The sequence below is a fragment of the Protopterus annectens genome, chromosome 1.part1 (genome assembly GCF_019279795.1).
Source record: "Protopterus annectens isolate FY-2018-M chromosome 1.part1, PAN1.0, whole genome shotgun sequence".
Taxonomy (NCBI): Eukaryota; Metazoa; Chordata; order Ceratodontiformes; family Protopteridae; genus Protopterus; species Protopterus annectens.
This window is the reverse complement of record NC_056726.1, coordinates 364,079,805-364,097,173: the sequence shown is the minus strand read 5'-3', so window position 1 is coordinate 364,097,173 and position 17,369 is coordinate 364,079,805. Positions and strand designations below refer to the sequence as shown.

Sequence of the window (17,369 nt, the reverse complement as noted above, 5' to 3'; positions counted from 1 at the left end):
TCCAGAAAGCTACCGTTTGAGAGCCAAATTGATTCTCATTGCCCCTTACTGGCCTCGACAAGTTTGGTTCCGTTCCTCCATCATCACCTTTTGGTGCAGCCGTGGCATCTGGACCCAGTGCCAGATCTTCTGATACACCAATCGGGTCAGCTGCACCGGTCAATCCCTTCTCTCAACCTCACAGCATGGTTGCTCCACTTCCTTCCTTAGCCAGGCTTCCTTTGATCTCTAACCCAGTTAGAGACATCATAGTAGCTTCGCTAAAATCCTCTACCAGGAGGATTTATACAAGCAAATGGAAACGTTTCTCTTATTGGGCTAAGGCCAAGAATATCGATCCTTTTACTGCCCCTGTTCAGGCAGTCCTGGACTTCTTAGCAGAGATTTTTCATGCAGGCTCCTCTTCTTCCACAGTCAGAGTTCAATTGGCTGCTATTTCCAATTTTCATGTCGGGATAGCAGATCATAATATTATGTCCCATAGGCTCTGCAGGGCCTTCTTGAAAGGAATTTTCCTACTAAAACCTCCAATCAGGAATCCTCCTCCTCAGTGGGATCTAAATTTAGTGCTGACATCCTTGATTCTTCCCCTTGAGCCAGCTGCTTCTTGTTCCCTGAAATATCTTTCTTGGAAAACTTTATTCCTAGTGGCTATTACATCGGCCAGGAGGGTGTCTGAACTTCATGCTCTTCGGTTCGACCCCCCTATTTGGTTTTTCACAAAGACAGAGCATCTTTGAGAACTAACCCAACCTTTTTGCCTAAGGTCGCTTCAAAGAACAATTTGAATCAATCCATTGATCTCCCTGTATTTTTCCCTAACTATTCAGATAGAGCTGAACAAAAGCTACATTATCTTGATGTCCACCGTCAACTTAGATATTATTTGGACAGAACAAAAAATTTAGAAAATCTGATCAACTTTTGTTTCCTATGCGGATAATAAAAAGGCCTTCCTGTTTCTAAAGTGACTTTGTCTAGATGGCTTTCTTCGGTCATCTCTGAAATTTATCTGCTCAGGGGAAAACAGCTGTGCTCAAAACCTAAAGCACATTCAACTAGGAGCTTAGCTACTTCTACAGCTTTTCAAGCTAGACTTCCTTTAGACACTATTTGTGCAGCGCCACTTGGGCCACTCCTCACACTTTTGTTTCCCATTACAAATTGGACTTGGCCTCCAGGGACAGAGCCAGTTTTGGCTCTACAGTCCTCAAGAGTTTGTTCCATTGAGCCACCCAGGATAGAGGTGCTAGGGACGCGGTCCCATCAAGCAAGAATGAAGGCGAGATTGACAACTTAACATTAAGAAGTTATGTACCTACCATAACGTTCCATGTTAGTTGTCTTCTCGCCTTCTTTCTTGCGACCCTCCCTCCTTCCCCCTGGCCTGGACAGACCTTGTTATAAGAAACTGTTATGCTGAAGACCATTCAGACCTGGTCCTTCTTCCATCTGTTAGTTTTTTCTTTCTTCCTTTGGGAAGTATTTTATGCTTGGTGCTATTGCCCTTTGTCATCAAACGAGATCTGGGTACTTACCGCCTTGCATCATGGGATATGGGGCTGCCTCGAGCTGGTAAAAGTGACTCTCGAGCTTAGCAAGTGCCGAGTCGGAGCCGAGGGATCGGCTCTGAACCCATCAAGCAAGAAAGAAGGCGAGAGAAGACAACTAACATGGAACGTTATGGTAGGTACATAACTTCTTATTATCCTCCTCTGCACCAACGGTCACATCCAAGCCTCGAGCACCGGTGTCTCAGCCACCCCTGGAGGGTGCCCCCTCTTCCTCGTAGGCTTCCTCGGATGTCCCCCCCGAAGAAGCCCCTAGGAAAAGATTGTGTAAGAGGAGACACTTAGATTCTCCGCAAGAATCTTTGACATCCGATACTGACTTGGATGAGTCAGAAGGGTCCCCAAAGTCACCTTCAGAAGATGTCTCCTTTTCTGACATCTTGGAGATCCTAAAGCAGAGAGGTGATTGGCAGTCCCTTCTCCCTTCTGAGGATGAGTCAGTCGTGCTGAAGGCATTTGGTGCTCGCCCTTCCTCCTCCTGGGTCACTCCGCCCTTCGATGAGTTAATGGAGCTGATTGCTCAAGGCGTGGGAGACACCTGACACAGTGGAACCAGTCCCTAGAAAGCCTAATAAGTACATTACTGCACCCCAAGACAAGGCTTACCTCACAAAGGGAGTTCCAGTGGACGCCATGGTGGTGGCAGCGGCCACGAAAAAGGAGATGTCGGAATCTTCCTCATTTGTCCATCCGCCTAACAAAGATTCTAGAACTATGGACAGGTACGGGAAGCGCATTTTTAGTTCAGCGGCTTTTTCTATGCGTTCCCTGAACTATTTGACCCATTTTACACGTCTACAGAGGGATCTAATTCCAGGGTACTACAGATGCTGCTGTTTCAGAGAAAGTTACAGCACATCTCAATACCCTTACATCCATTGTTAACTCATCCATGAGGCTGATATCATACGCAGCCGAAGGATCGAGTAGGGCAGCAGCTTCAGCGATTGCTCTTCGCAGACAATCCTGGATGCGCTTATGTTCATTTGCGGAAGCCTTCAAGTCTTCCTTTACTAACGCCCCATTTGATGGTGCCACTCTCTTTGGCCCCAAAGTAAAGGAGACCCTTACCCGGTGTGAACAGGAGGGAAAGACTCTGTCTGCTGTCTGAGTCTGTTTTTCCACCCCATCCAGACCGTACCCCAAAGGGCAGCACGGTGGAAAAATGTGGTTTCGAAAACCCCAAGGATCTTTCCCAGGCACACAGGGTGATGCCCCCTCTAGAGGCAGAGGAGGGGGCAGAGGTGGAAGACGCCACCCTGGCGGCAGAGGGGGTCCGCAAAACCAGGGTGACAGGGATACACCCCCTGGAAAACCCTTCCAGCACTCCTGAGAGGAGGCCCGACTGTCCTGCTCTGGAGGCAGTCGGGGGTCGCTTAGCTTTATACCCACAGGCCTGGCAGAATCTTACTACAGACAACTGGGTAAAAAGCGTGGTTACCAGAGGTTACAGAATACTCTTTCTATCCACTCCCGTTCCAAAGAAAAGACTCCCAGATGTGCCGCCCCATCTGCGAGACCCAGCAGCTATAGAAATTTCAAAGCTGCTAGAAAAGAGTCATCCAACCAGTCCCAGCAGACCAAATAGGATTCGGAACTTACTCAAGGTTCTTTTTAGTTCCAAAGAAGACAGGGGACTGGAGGCCGATTCTGGACCTAAGCAACCTCAACACCTTTGTCAAGAAAGAAAAGTTCCGAATGGTCACGCTTCAATCGATCCTTCCATTCTTACAGAAGGACGACTGGATGTGCTCAATAGATCTGAAGGACGCATACTACCACATCAAAATGGCCAGGGTGTCCAGGGATCATTTGCGCTTCCGGCTGGGAGCCAGTCACTATCAGTTCCGAGCCCTGCCCTTTGGTCTGACCTCAGCCCCAGGGTTTTCACCAAATGCATGGCAGTGGTAGCGTCCTCATCTGAGACGCCTAGGATTCCAGGTGTTTCCGTATCTGGACGTCTGGCTCCTTTCTGCCACCACCCGCGCCAACTGATACAGGCCAGGGATTACACTCTACAACTTTGTGTTCACCTCGAATTTCCGTAAATTTAAAAAATCTTTACTACAGCCATCACAGCATATCTTATTCATAGGAGCGGAATTAGATACGCATCATTTAATTCTAAGGCTCCTCCAGAAAGGATAGCCTCACTACAAAGCCACATTTCTCTCCTTCTGTCATCCAAAAATCCCCAGCAAAGCTGGTTCTGAAGGTCTTGGGTCTCATGGCAGCTTCTCTCATTGCGATACCATTGGGAAGACTGCACATGAGAGTTCTACAATGGCTACTGTTTGCACAATGGTCGTTCCAACAGCTACCTCTGAGACACGAAATTCTGATTACAAACACATGCAAATCACACCTAACCTGGTGGCTTCAGACTTGCAACCTTTCCAGCGGAAGACCATTTGTGCTACCCACGCCGACAGCGACGGTAACCACGGACGCTTCCCTGATAGGGTGGGGGGGGCATCTTTCAGGGACAGACAGTCCAAGGCGAATGGACCAATTTGGAGTACAATCTGCACATCAATGTTCTAGAGTTGAGGGCAGTGTTTCTAGCGTTGCAACACTTTGCTCCCCTTCTTCCTCTAGGGACTATTGCAGTTCAGACAGACAACATGTCTGTAGTCTGGTACATAAACAAGCAAGGGGGAACCAGGTCTTATCAGCTATGCAGAGAGGCCATGAGAATTTGGCAATGGGCAGAGTCCACGGGTCGCTTTCTGATCGCAACGCACATCCCGGGGTCATCCAACGTCATAGCCGACAGGCTGAGCAGAGCAATCCTGTTGCCTCACGAGTGGTCCCTCAAACGGTCAATTGCGAAGATGATTTTTCGCAAGTGGGGCCAGCCTTCCTGCGATCTTTTTGCGTCTCCAATGAACGCCAAGTGCAGGAGCTACTTTGCCCTATTACCCCCTCCAGGGGAAGTCCCCAGGGACGCACTGGTGCACGATTGGCCCCCGGGTCTCCTGTACGCTTTTCCTCCCTTTCCCCTGATTGCAAAGTTTCTGCAGAAAGCCAACAACCTTCAAAGGACGATAATCCTCATTGCCCCATTCTGGCCTCGTCAAATTTGGTTCCCCTTTCTGTTGCAACACCGCATTCCGGGACCTTGGATTCTGGACCCAGAGCCAGATCTACTGACTCATTCGTCAGGAGTTCCTCACCCCTCTCTCGAATCACTCCATCTAGCAGCTTGGCTGCTCCGCTTCCCTTTTTAGCCAGGTCTGATTCTCTTACACCGGCAGTTCAGAAGATACTAGTGGCTTCTCATAAAGCTTCCACTACAAAGACCTACACCAGTAAATGGAAGCGTTTCGTCTTCTGGGCAAATTCACATCATTTGGACCCTGTCATAGCTCCGTTAAACAAGATCTTGGAGTTTTTAACAGAATTGTTCCATGAAGGAGCTTCTCCTGCCACCTTAAGAGTGCAATTGGCTGCCATTTCCAACTTTCATGTGGAAGAATGTGGGGTACCTGTTATGGCTCACAGACTTTGTAAGGCCTTTTTAAAAGGATCTTTTCATATTAGACCACCAGTTAGAACTCCTACGTCACCTTGGAATCTGAACCTTTTACTATCTAAATTGATGTTGCCCCCTTTTGAGCCAGCCTCCGTTTGCCCATTGAAGTTTTTATCGTGGAAGACCCTCTTCTTGGTAGCCATTACATCCGCTAGGCGAGTGTCTGAGCTTCAGGCTCTTTCTATTAAACACCCTTATTTGATATTCCACTCTGACAGAGTTTCTCTTCGCACTAATCCATCCTTTCTCCCCAAAGTTTGCTCTACCAATAACATTAATCAGTCCATTGAATTACCCACCTTTTTCAAGAATCACACTAATAAGTTAGAGTATATGTTACACAAATTGGATGTCCATAGACAACTCAGGTTTTATTTGGATAGAACAAAGGATCACAGGAAATCTGATCAACTTTTTGTAGCCTTTGCTGACAGCAGGAAAGGTGTAGCCAGTTACTAAACGAACTCTTTCCAAATGGCTAACTGATTGTATTATATACGTTTATGATTCTTCAAATCAATCCTTATCTGTCAAACCTAAAGGACATTCTACAAGATCAGTGTCTACATCCTTGGCTCACGCAGCTCGCCTACCATTAGACACGATTTGTGCAGCTGCTACTTGGGCTAAACCGCATACATTCATCTCTCATTACAAAGTGGACAGGGTTTCTAGGGATAGGGCAACCTTTGGTTCCACTGTGCTCAAGAACGTTCTCCCGTGAGTTCCTCAGGAACATGGAGCTAGGGACGCTACCCATGTGTAAGAACATGGCGAGATTGAACACTCTCACATATAGAAGTTATGTCCTTACCATAACGTTCCATGTGGAGTGTTCATCTCGCCTTTGTTCTTACATTCCCACTCTCCCACCCTCAGGAAGAACGTTCAGTTTGGTGCCTGGTCTGGAGTATTCTCCTTCTGCATTTGCAGTGGTTGCATTTGTATAATGTACATGTGTGTATATATATATATATATATATATATATATATATATATATATATATATATATGTATATAGATTCTTGATTATGTAATTTTTGGCATGAGTGTGCTCTCTCTGGCTGCTGGTTTGATTGCAAACTAGATCTGAGGTAAAGGCAGAGGGGGATTGTGGGTATTAGGTTGTCTCGAGCTTCTTCTCGATGCAGAGCTTGCAGGCGGCCGACACGGAGCCGAGGATTGGCTCCAAACCCATGTGTAAGAACAAAGGCGAGATGAACACTCCACATGGAACGTTATGGTAAGGACATAACTTCTATGTATAGCTGTTGACAGTACATAATGTTTGTAGGTTAGTTGAGAAAAGCGGTATGATAATATGCATAAATTAAGAGAGGAGAGAAACTGAAAGGATAAGGGTAATTTTTCTAGAAGTTTACATTGCCAAAAAGGTAGGTATTACCAACAGGTACCAGAGCAGGCATAAGTATTCGGGGCTGTGCCAGTGCAGTCTTTGGGAGAAAAACTGGTGTTAGTCTTAGTGTAATCTGTGCATCAACCTGAGGAAGACTGATACAGAAGGTAGGAGGAGAAAAGATTTGTACTTTCTGGGATGAGCTTGAACTAAAAAGGATTATGAATGGGGGCTTTGTATTCAGATAAGGATACAAGTGGAGCTGTGTTAGTGGAGGCAGGGTGAAGTAAATCTTTGTAAGCGGTAATAACATTATAGTACTTTTAACTTTTGTCTTAATATTATACGCTCTTCTGTTTTGTTTCAGGATGGAAACTGAGTCCTGTGGTTGGAGCAGTTTATGGCCCAGAGCTTTATGCAGGTAAGTGCCTTAATTTCATTTGTTGTCATTATTCAAAATCTGACATTCTTTCTATACACAGGTACTGGTAGATGTTCTTCGTGTTTCACTGTTGCAGTCCAGACTTGTGGGATTTCCTGGCGTGAAAGCCCTTGGCCAGCCTAACTACCAGAGAAATTCTTTCCTCCTCCTAAGGCTGGTGAATGCCCTAACCGACATCAGTATTCTTGGGTATATAGGGAGGCAACCTACATAATGAAATCAGTCTTTTCTTGCCATTGGAGCCCAAATAGTGTTTGTTGGTTTGCACCAGAGAGAAGTGGTCAGAAAGATAAATACCCCATTGGGGAACTCCTTTCTTTTGCTGTAAATGCATGTCTGATAAAGTAAATTGTCTCGACTGTGGTAAGCAAATACCACGCACAGGTTTTACTTGCTTTGTGTCACCTGCTCGGACCTGGATCACAACATTCCTAGTTGCCGCTTTTGCGCCCATCTAGGACAATTTGGACGTAAGGCTGAGATTGTAGCTAGATTCCTTAGTCTTGAATCTTCTCATCAGTGTCTGATGGTGTCTGACAGTTGTCCCGAGGCCCCTCAGACAGTAACTAGTCCCTGTCTCTCCCTCTAGGCTTGTGATTATTGAACAAGGCCAAGGCACTTTCACAGCCTCCTTCTCTGTCTGAGGTAGTACCACAGGCTTCTGTCAAGACCCATTCAGAATCCAGCATGCTGTCTGGTCCCTCTGCTTCTGCACAGGCCCTTGCTTTCAGCTTGTCTGTTAGGTCTGGGGCACACAGCAAGCCTTGGCTTCTGAAGAGTGCTCTTTTCCTGGTGACACTTTGTGGCTTTGGCTACACCGGTTCAACTTTATTCTAGAGATAGGTTGTCAGGATGTTGGATATCCCTAGGCCAACGCCAAAGCAACACCTAAGAAAAGTACTGTTGCAGGGCTCTAGCCTAGGGCTTCCAACATACTTTCTCTGAGATACCAACAGGAATTAGACTAGCAGAAGATCTGATCTCATAGGTCTAGATGAGCCTCCCCAGGTAAAAGGAAAAGGAGCCCTTCTTCCGAAGCCTTCTCAGACCCTTTTGAATATGATGGGGATTCGGACCTAGATGGATCTGGTTTTGATGAAGGATCTTCTCATCTTTTGAGGATTCAGAGGAGAATCTGCCCTCGACCTCCACCAGACGATATCACCCTTGGAGAGAGACTCCATGCTATGAGGGATCATTTTCAGTGGGAGGCACAGGAATACCCTCTGCCAAAAAAGAGAGTGAGGGAGTTCCTGGAAAGGCCAGAGGACAAACCTCTTGCTATTCCCATTTTAGAGGTGGTTGAGGATGTCTTCAGGATTCCTCCTTGAATCCTGACTCTCTTCCACCAGCCCATTGTAAGCCAGACAGGATGTCCTTCATGGATGCATCTGCAGTCATAACAACTGGGTTGTCCTGTCGTCAGGCAGCCCTTCAGTCGGCCGGATTCCAAAGTCCGGGTCCGGCTTCGGCTGATGTCGCACTTCACCCGACATCATCTCTGTTGGTCTTCGGGTATAAAGGCATCAGCCGACGCCATTTTCCTCAGTCTTTCTTGCCGCATGGCGCCCGAAGCAGAAGCTGTTCGCAAGTGCCGGTCGGTCGGATCCAGAGATTACTACTACTTCGAAGACTTCTAAAGCTAAGTACCCCGTTGGGGACTCTTTCTTGCCTCAGCCGATGTCAGAAAAAGTAAATAATTGTTTAACTTGTGGGAAACAAATACCTCATAAAGATTTCCACTCTTACTGTTTGCCTTGTTTAGGCCCAGCCCACGACGTAGCAGCCTGTTCGGCCTGTGCTTCTTTCAACCGACGTACGCTTAGGCGTCGGTCGGAGTTTGCTGAACAGTTTTTCGGCTCAGTTTTTGCGTATATTATGCCGTCGGATCCTCCGACTTCCCAAATCACTAAAAAACGCAAAGAAAAAGACCGACACTCGCGGTCCACGGTTTCGGCCGAAACCATGGTTAAGCAAAACCGGAGTGTTTCGGTTTCGGCGAAACCGAGAAAACTGATCAAAGTACAGCTGAATCTATGACTACCACTGAGGCTCCTGCTACTTCACTTGAATCGGCCTCAGAAATCTTATCCACTACGGTGGTTGCTACTGACTTATCAGACACCATTCCCTTGGATGTCTCTACCCCAGCACGTGGTGCTGCTAGGCCCCCAGCAGCCATGTCCATTAAGGCCTTTGCCAGGGCTAAAGCAGCCAAATCTACTAAAGCAGTGCCTGTCAAACCCCCTACAACCAGGCCCACATCTAGCTCACAAATGCTTACTCTGGCAGAAGATTTAATATCATTGATTAGGGGATCTCAACCCCACCCAGACAGGGCTTTTCAGCCCCCAGAGAAGAGACCTAGGGCAGAGGCCCCCGAGCCTGTGTCCTCTGATGATTCAGCCGATGACTCAGACATAACAGACCAGCCAGAGGCTCCTTTCTCCAATTATGAAGACTCAGATGCTGAAGAATCCATTCCAGCTGCTTCCCCACCAGAAGAATTCTCCTTTGGGGAAACCTTACATGCCATGCGAGAGCAATTCCAATGGCAGCAGCAGGATTTCTCAGATTCCAGAAAAAGACTTAGGACTTTTCTGCATCTTCCACAGCACAGGCCCTTAGCTATTCCTCCTGTCCTTTCTGTGGTGGATGATGCCTTTAATGATGTCTGCTCTGCACCAGACTCTTTACCTCCAGCCCCTGCCAAACCAGATAGATTCTACAGGGTACCAGACACTCATCATCACCTTTACAAGGCCCCTCTTGCAGACCCCGAAACTATATCCCAGGGTCCTAAGGCAGTAGCCTCGGCCACAGCAAAAAACCCTATTCCTTCTGAAAGGGAAGCCAGGTCTTTAGATAGATGGGGCAAAAAAAAAGTCTACACCTCAGCTACTCTCTCAGCTAGAGCTTTAAACTGTCAGTTTCACATGATACAATACCAAGAATTTATGCTTGATCAGTTAACTAAAAAGCTATCCTCTGATGACTCTGTCGATAAGAAATATGTATTAGAAATGGTAAATAACATACAACAGGTTAGTAACCATTCCTTAAAATGTGGCTATGATGCACTGGAGGCTTCATTTAGGTCAGCCATGACTGGCACAGTGATAAGAAGACATGCATGGCTAAAGGAACAAGTCTTACCGGATCATGTTAAAGCTAAGTTATTAGATGCTCCTATGGATAAGACCAGTTTGTTTGGTACACCTGCCCAGCAGGTAATGAAGAAAATGGAAGAAAAGGCAAAATCTGTTCAAACAGTTAAAGATTTCTTGCAGGTTCAGCCCCAGGAACTGGCCTGCCAAAAATTGGTCCTTTCCTGACTCCACAAGATCCCAAAGGGGCAGGAATAGACGTCCCAGAGGCAGAAACCAATCCAGAGGAGGTGCCTACAGAGGACGACAGTGGCAAGGTAATAACAGAGGCACAGACACAACCACTGCCACTACAACAACACAATCGCAGTGACTTAACTCTAAATCCGCCTACCAGGGAACAAATAGCAGCTCCATTAGGCGGCAAATTAACCTTATTTTCGAAAAACTGGCACTACATCACAAAAGACAAGTGGATTTTGCAAACCATAGATCAAGGCTACCGGTTCCACTTCCACACTTTACCAGTCAAAAGAGGAATACCAAACCTACCTCCAAATCAAAAACAGAAGCTCTACAACAGATAATGCAATTAGCAAAGATGAGAGCTGTGGAAAGAGTGCCAATTACAGAACAAGGAAAAGGATTCTACTCCAGACTATTCCTAGTTCCAAGAAAGGAAAAAAGTTGGAGACCTATTCTCGACCTGTCCACCTTAAATACATACATCATTGTCCCAAAATTCAAAATGCTGACCCTACAGCAACTTCTTCCCATGCTGGGCAAGGAGTGTTGGCTGGTAACTCTAGATCTCAAGGAGGCATACCTGCACGTCCCCATTCGACCAATCTGCAGAAGATACCTCAGATTTCTTGCAGGATCAGAGCATTATCAATTCTCAGCATTGCCCTTTGGCTTATCTACTGCGCCCAGAGTATTCACAAAATGCCTGACATCAGTAATCGCCCACTGCAGACTACAGGGAATCCAAATTTACCCATACCTGGACGACTGCCTGCTACAAGGGGACAACAAAAGCAAGCTGACAACAGATTTACAAAGGGTCATTTACTTGCTACAAGCACTGGGATACACAGTCAATTTACAAAAGTCAAGGCTGATACCATCCCAAACAAGGACATTCTTGGGCGCAGAATTGGACACAGTAAAACAAATGGCATTCCTAACTGCAGAAAAACAAAAAGAACTCCCTCTTTACTTCTTGGCTCTAACAAAACAGAACAAGTTAACAGCAAGAAAAGTACTGCAGGCCTTGGGCTTCATGGCATCATGCATAATCTTGGTCCCACATGCAAGACTACATATGAGAAAACTACAGTGGTACCTAAAGAATTTATGGTCTCAACGCAGTCACAGCCTAGAAGCAGAAATTCCACTAATTCCATGCTTAAAACAGGAGTTCCTATGGTGGGCTCAAGCATGCCAGTCAAACCCGGGACTACCCTTTCGCAGCTGTCAAGCAAATCAGACCATCACAACAGACGCCTCAGACCTAGGATGGGGGGCTCACATGCTGGACAAATGCGTGCAAGGTTTGTGGACCCAGGATCAACTTCACCTGCACATCAACCTAAAAGAGATGCTGGCAGTAAAACTGGCAATCCAAAACTTCAGACCATTTCTCAAAGAAGGCCATTTGATAAGGACAGACAACACCACAGTCATGTGGTACATCAACAAACAGGGAGGCACTCATTCATACCCCCTATGCAGAATGACTTTGGAGATTTGGAACCTGGCACTCAGCTACAACATCCAGTTACAGGCAATGTTTGTACCGGGAAAGGAGAATACTCTAGCAGACATTTTAAGCAGAACCACATCGGATGCCCACGAATGGATGCTACATCCGGACATCTTCAAGACCATCTCAAAGAAATGGGGAATGCCTCAGATAGATCTATTCTTCCCTCTCAATCACCAGCTCAAAAAATTCTGCACAAGGACATTCCACCCACTGGCATGGAAAGTGGATTCGCTCTCCTTCAGCTGGAAAGGCCTAACAGCATATGTATTCCCTCCTCTTCCCTTGATACACAAGGTATTACTAAAAATAAAGGAGGAACGTCCAAGGATAACCCTGATAGCTCCAAACTGGCCAAGACAACACTGGTACCCATTGCTAAGGAGCATGTCTCGGAACAACTTGTGGTCAATACCCCTGATGCCTTTGATGTTAACTCAGAACAACTACAGCATCATGCATCCGAACCTAAAAACGTTGCAACTGACTGCATGGAACATCACATAGCAGCAACTAATCCAGAACTTTCCCAAAGGGTTAAGGACATTATCCTAGAAGCCCGCAGACCTTCAACAAGAAGGAATTATGCAGGAAAATGGAAAAGGTTTGTCATTTGGAGTACTGAAAGAGGAAAAGATGTGTCAAATATAGATATGGCTAACATTCTGGAGTACTTGGCAGAGCTTCTACATACAGGCCTGTCCTATTCCTCCATCAAGATACATGCATCAGCTATATCAGCAGAATACAGTTTTGATCCACCTGTCTTTTCATCCTTTACTCAGGCAGTTCCTCAGAGGAATCAAGAATGTAAAACCTCCAAGGAAACCACCATTGCCAGCTTGGGATTTGAACTTTGTGCTAGAAAAGTTGACACTCGCACCTTTTGAACCAGCAGCAACAGCAGACCTACAGCATCTATCGTGGAAAACTGCTTTCCTTCTGGCAATAACCTCAGCAAGGAGGGTTTCTGAACTTCAGGCCCTAATGGCAGTACAGCCCTTCCTAATCTTCCACCAAGATAGAGTGTCCATGAGGACTAATCCTACATTTATGCCTAAGTTGGTATCCAGAGTGTCCTTAAACCAGGCAATCCACCTACCTGCTTTCTTTCCCAACCCACAAAACAGAGGGGAAAGAATACTACACACCTTGGATGTACATAGACAGCTACGCTACTACCTGGACAGAATAAAGAGTAGCAGAAAAACTGACCAGCTTTTTGTAGCCTATGCAACAGGAAGAGAAGGAAAAGCTATTTCCAAACAGACAATCTCCAAATGGATAGGAAATTGCATACGATTCTGTTACTCCTTCCATGGAAAACCAATTCCACAGAACATAAGGCCTCATTCTACAAGGGCAACAGCCACTACCACAGCCTTCTTACGAGGAGTGGCAACCAAAGACATTATTGAGGCGGCTACTTGGACCTCCGTGCATACATTTGCCAAGCATTATAATTTACCTCTCTATTCTAGATCCCGAGCAGGGTTTGCCACTGCTGTACTGCAAGGGATCCTAACCACACCATAATCTAGTTTTTCCTCCTCCCCTAGTTGGCTATGGTATTCTACCCAGTTGTTATGACTGCAGATGCATCCATGAAGGACATAGTACAGTTTTGTACCTACCATAAATGTAGATGTCCGAACTGGATAGCATCTGCAGTCAGGATTACCCTCCCTCCTTCCCCTCTGTGGTACTCCTAGGGTGTTTACCCTCCTAATAGCTAGCTGGTGGGGGGGGGGAGTCTCTTATGGTGTATTTGTTTGTATATATGTACATACATACTTATTTTTTGTGTTTGTCTTCTACCTTTTTGGAAACATTGGCATTCATCCAAATTTTAGCCTTCCAAGAGGGTAACTGGCATCTGGGGCAAGAAACACTGAGGAAAATGGCGTCGGCTGATGCCTTTATACCCGAAGACCAACAGAGATGACGTCGGGTGAAGTGCGACATCAGCCGAAGCCGGACCCGGACTTTGGAATCCGGCCGACTGAAGGGCTGCCTGACGACAGGACAACCCAGTTGTTATGACTGCAGATGCTATCCAGTTCGGACATCTACATTTATGGTAGGTACAAAACTGTACTTTCTACAGGGTGCTGGATTCCCACAAGTACCTTTTCAAAAACCCATTTGTCTATCCAGAGGGTGGTCACCTCAGGACCCATAGGGGCTAGAGCCAGTTACTCTAGAAACCTATTATGGTAGGTTTGGGAAAAAAGTTCATACTTCAGTCACTCTTTCTATCAGGGCTCTGAACTGTCAGATGTCCTTCAAGAATGCAACTGCAGTCATAACATATGGGTTGTCCTGCCTCAGGCAGCCCTCGGTCGGCCGAATTCCAAAGTCTGGGTCCGGCGTCGGCTGGTGTCGCCTCCTCTCCGACGTCACAACGGCTGGAGTATAAAGGCATCGGCCGACGCCATCTTCAGTCTTTCTTGCCGCGCGGTGCCCGAAGCAGAAGCAGTTCGCAAGTGCCAGTCGGTCAGCTCTTGTGTTTTCAGTACCGAAGTCATCTAAAAGCTAAGTACCCCGTTGGGGAACATTTTTTCTTGCCTCAGCCGATGTCAGAACAAATTGAGAAAGTTAATTGTTTGTCTTGTGGTAAACAAATACCTCATAAGGACTTCCATTCTTACTGTCTTCCTTGCCTGGGCCCAGACCACGACGTCTCGGCCTGTGCTGCCTGTGCTTGCTTTAATAAGCGCACTCTCAGGCGCCGGGCAGAATTTGCTGAAGACTTTTTTGGCGAATCCTTCGCATATACCATGCCATCGGATCAACCGACAGCTCAATCTTCCAAAAACCGGAAGGACCGGGACCGGCATCCTCGGCCCGCGTTCTCCATCGATACTACTCCTTGACTGTCCGCTAGTGCTTCGGTCCCTGCGGAAGTGGTAATTCAGCCGCTCCAGGCCGACGACACAGCATTAACTAGTCCTTCGGTCCCAGAGACCTCTCTGGTGCCGGTTGTTGATTTTCCTCCGGATACCGAAGTTCTTGATTTACCCGACACCATTCCGGTGGACAAGGTCACTCCTGCACGTGGGGCTGCTAGGCCTCCTGTATCTATGTCCATCAAGGCCTTTGCACGTGCTAAGGCCGCCAGCCAGGCCAAGGCCCATCCTAAACCTGCTGTCCAGGCCCCCTCTTCTGATAAACAGATTATGTCTCTTGCTGCAGACCTTATTTCCCTCATCAGGGGGTCTCAGCCTCACCCAGACAGAAGTTCTCAGCCTCCTGCAGAGAAAAGGCCTAGAACTGAGCAGACTGAAAACCTCTCTTCAGATGAGGCCTCTGGGGATTCTGAGCATTCAGATATTCAAGAAGAATCCTTCCAGGCCTATGAGGACTCTGATGCTGAGGAAGCAATTCCCTCTGCCTCTCCTCCAGAGGATTTCTCTTTTGGTGAAGTCCTGCACTCAATGAGGGAACATTTCCAGTGGCAGGGTCAGGAATTCTCTGATTCCAGGAAAAGGCTCCGTACCTTCCTAAAGCTTCCCCAGCACAGACCTTTAGCTATTCCTCCTGTGATGGATGTTTTGGATGATGTTTTCTCCGATTCCAGTGCTAACCCTGGCTCTCTCCCCCCTGCTCCTGTCAAGCCAGACAGATATTAGAGTCCCTGACACTCACAAACATCTCTTTAAGGACCACACCGTGGATTTAGAAACCATTTCACAGGGTCCCAAGGGAGTGGCTACCTCCACTGCCAAGAATCCTTTGCCAGCGGATAGGGAAGCCAGGTCTATGGAGAGATGGGGTAAAAAAGTTTATACCTCTACCACCCTAGCCATGAGGTCTCTTAACTGCCTTTTTCATATGTTTCAGTACCAGGATTTTTTACTGGATGATTTACAGAAAAAGTTAGCCTCTCCTGAGCCTATTGACAGAAAGGCATTGCAGGATCACATACATAACACTCAGCAGGTTAACAATCATTTTCTTCAGTGTGGTTATGATGCATTGGAAGCTTCATGTAGGGCAGCTATGACTGGGGCTGTGATACGTAGACATGCTTGGTTAAAAGATCAGCCACTGCCAGACCATGTCAAAGTAAAGTTACTTGATGCACCTCTGGAAAAACAGAAGCTTTTTGGCGCTAATGCACAAGATGTGTTGAAGTCCATTGAGGAAAAAGCTAAGTCAGTACAGACAGTTGAGGATTTCCTCCAGGTTCAGCCACCCAGATTCAGTAGAAACTGGCCTTCAAAGAATTGGTCCTTCCCAGACTCGGACAAGTTTCAAAGGGGAAAGAACAGGCGTGGCCGAGGTCAATACCGAGGCTCCTACAGGGGACGCCAATGGCAACCTACAAATCAAAGAAGTGCTGCAGCCAGTCCAGCTGCACCACAAGGACAATCACAATGACTTGACTTTCATACCGCCTACAAGGGCTCAGAGAGAAGCACCCTTGGGCGGAAAATTATCTTTATTCTCAAAGAACTGGCATATCTTAACCAAGGACAGTTGGATTCTGGATTTAATAGACAAGGGTTACAGATTCCACTTCCATACTTTACCTACAAGACAAGGCATGCCAAACCTGCCACACCATCAAAGGGCAGAGGCACTCATTCAAGTTTCAAAGCTATTAAGTATAAAAGCAATAGGAAAGGTACCTCCCCAGGAACAAGGCCAGGGATTCTATTCAAGACTGTTCCTTGTTCCAAGAAAGGAAAACAAATGGAGGCCTATACTGGACTTGTCTACTCTAAATACCTTTCTCATTGTGCTAAAGTTCAAAATGCTGACGTTACAACAACTCCTTCCCATGCTGGGCAAGGGGTCTTGGCTGGTCACTGTGGACCTCAAGGAGGCATACCTGCATGTCCCAATCAGACAAAGCTGCAGAAGATACCTCAGATTTCTTGCAGGGACAGAGCACTATCAATTCTCAGCATTGCCGTTTGGCTTATCTACTGCGCCCAGAGTGTTCACGAAATGCCTGGCATCAGTAGTGGCACACTGCAGACTCCAGGGAATTCAAATATACCCCTACCTGGACGACTGCCTCATACAAGCAGACAACAGACAAACCTTAATAAAAAACTTGGACTATGTCATGCAATTACTACAGGCCTTGGGATACACAGTCAACGTTCAGAAATCAAGGCTACTGCCATCCCAACAGATTATTTTCCTAGGAGCCAAACTGGACACACAAACACAAATGGCCTACCTCACAGAGGAAAAACAACAGCAGTTAGCAGAGTACTTCAAAGGCCTAGCACACCTCTCCCAGCTGACTGCAAGGAAACTCCTGCAGGCCCTGGGGTTCATGGCATCATGCATTCTTCTGATACCTTTGGCAAGACTTCATATGAGAAAGTTGCAATGGTATTTGAAAAGCTTATGGTCCCAACACAGCCAAAGCCTAGAGGACGTAGTCCCACTTATTCCATGCCTGCAAAAGGAATTCTTGTGGTGGGCTCAAGCAAGTCAATTAAACAAAGGCATGTCTTTCAACAGACCTCAAGCAGGTCAAATAATTACAACAGACGCCTCAGATCATGGATGGGGGGCGCACATGGAGGGCAGATGCGTTCAAGGTCAATGGACACCAAAGGAAAGACATCT

At 46.7% G+C, this 17,369-nt stretch overlaps 1 protein-coding gene across 9 annotated transcripts in view; it reads left to right on the top strand.

Moving 5' to 3' along the window:
* The window catches only part of RBFOX2 (RNA binding fox-1 homolog 2), a 2,020,637-nt gene that overhangs the window by 1,570,574 nt on the left and 432,694 nt on the right, over window positions 1–17,369 (top strand). For all 9 annotated transcript variants that reach the window (XM_044075312.1, XM_044075315.1, XM_044075291.1 and 6 more), the window contains one exon: window positions 6,831–6,884. In XM_044075312.1, coding sequence (XP_043931247.1) covers window positions 6,831–6,884 — 54 coding nt within the window. The remainder of the gene's footprint in view (window positions 1–6,830; window positions 6,885–17,369) is intronic.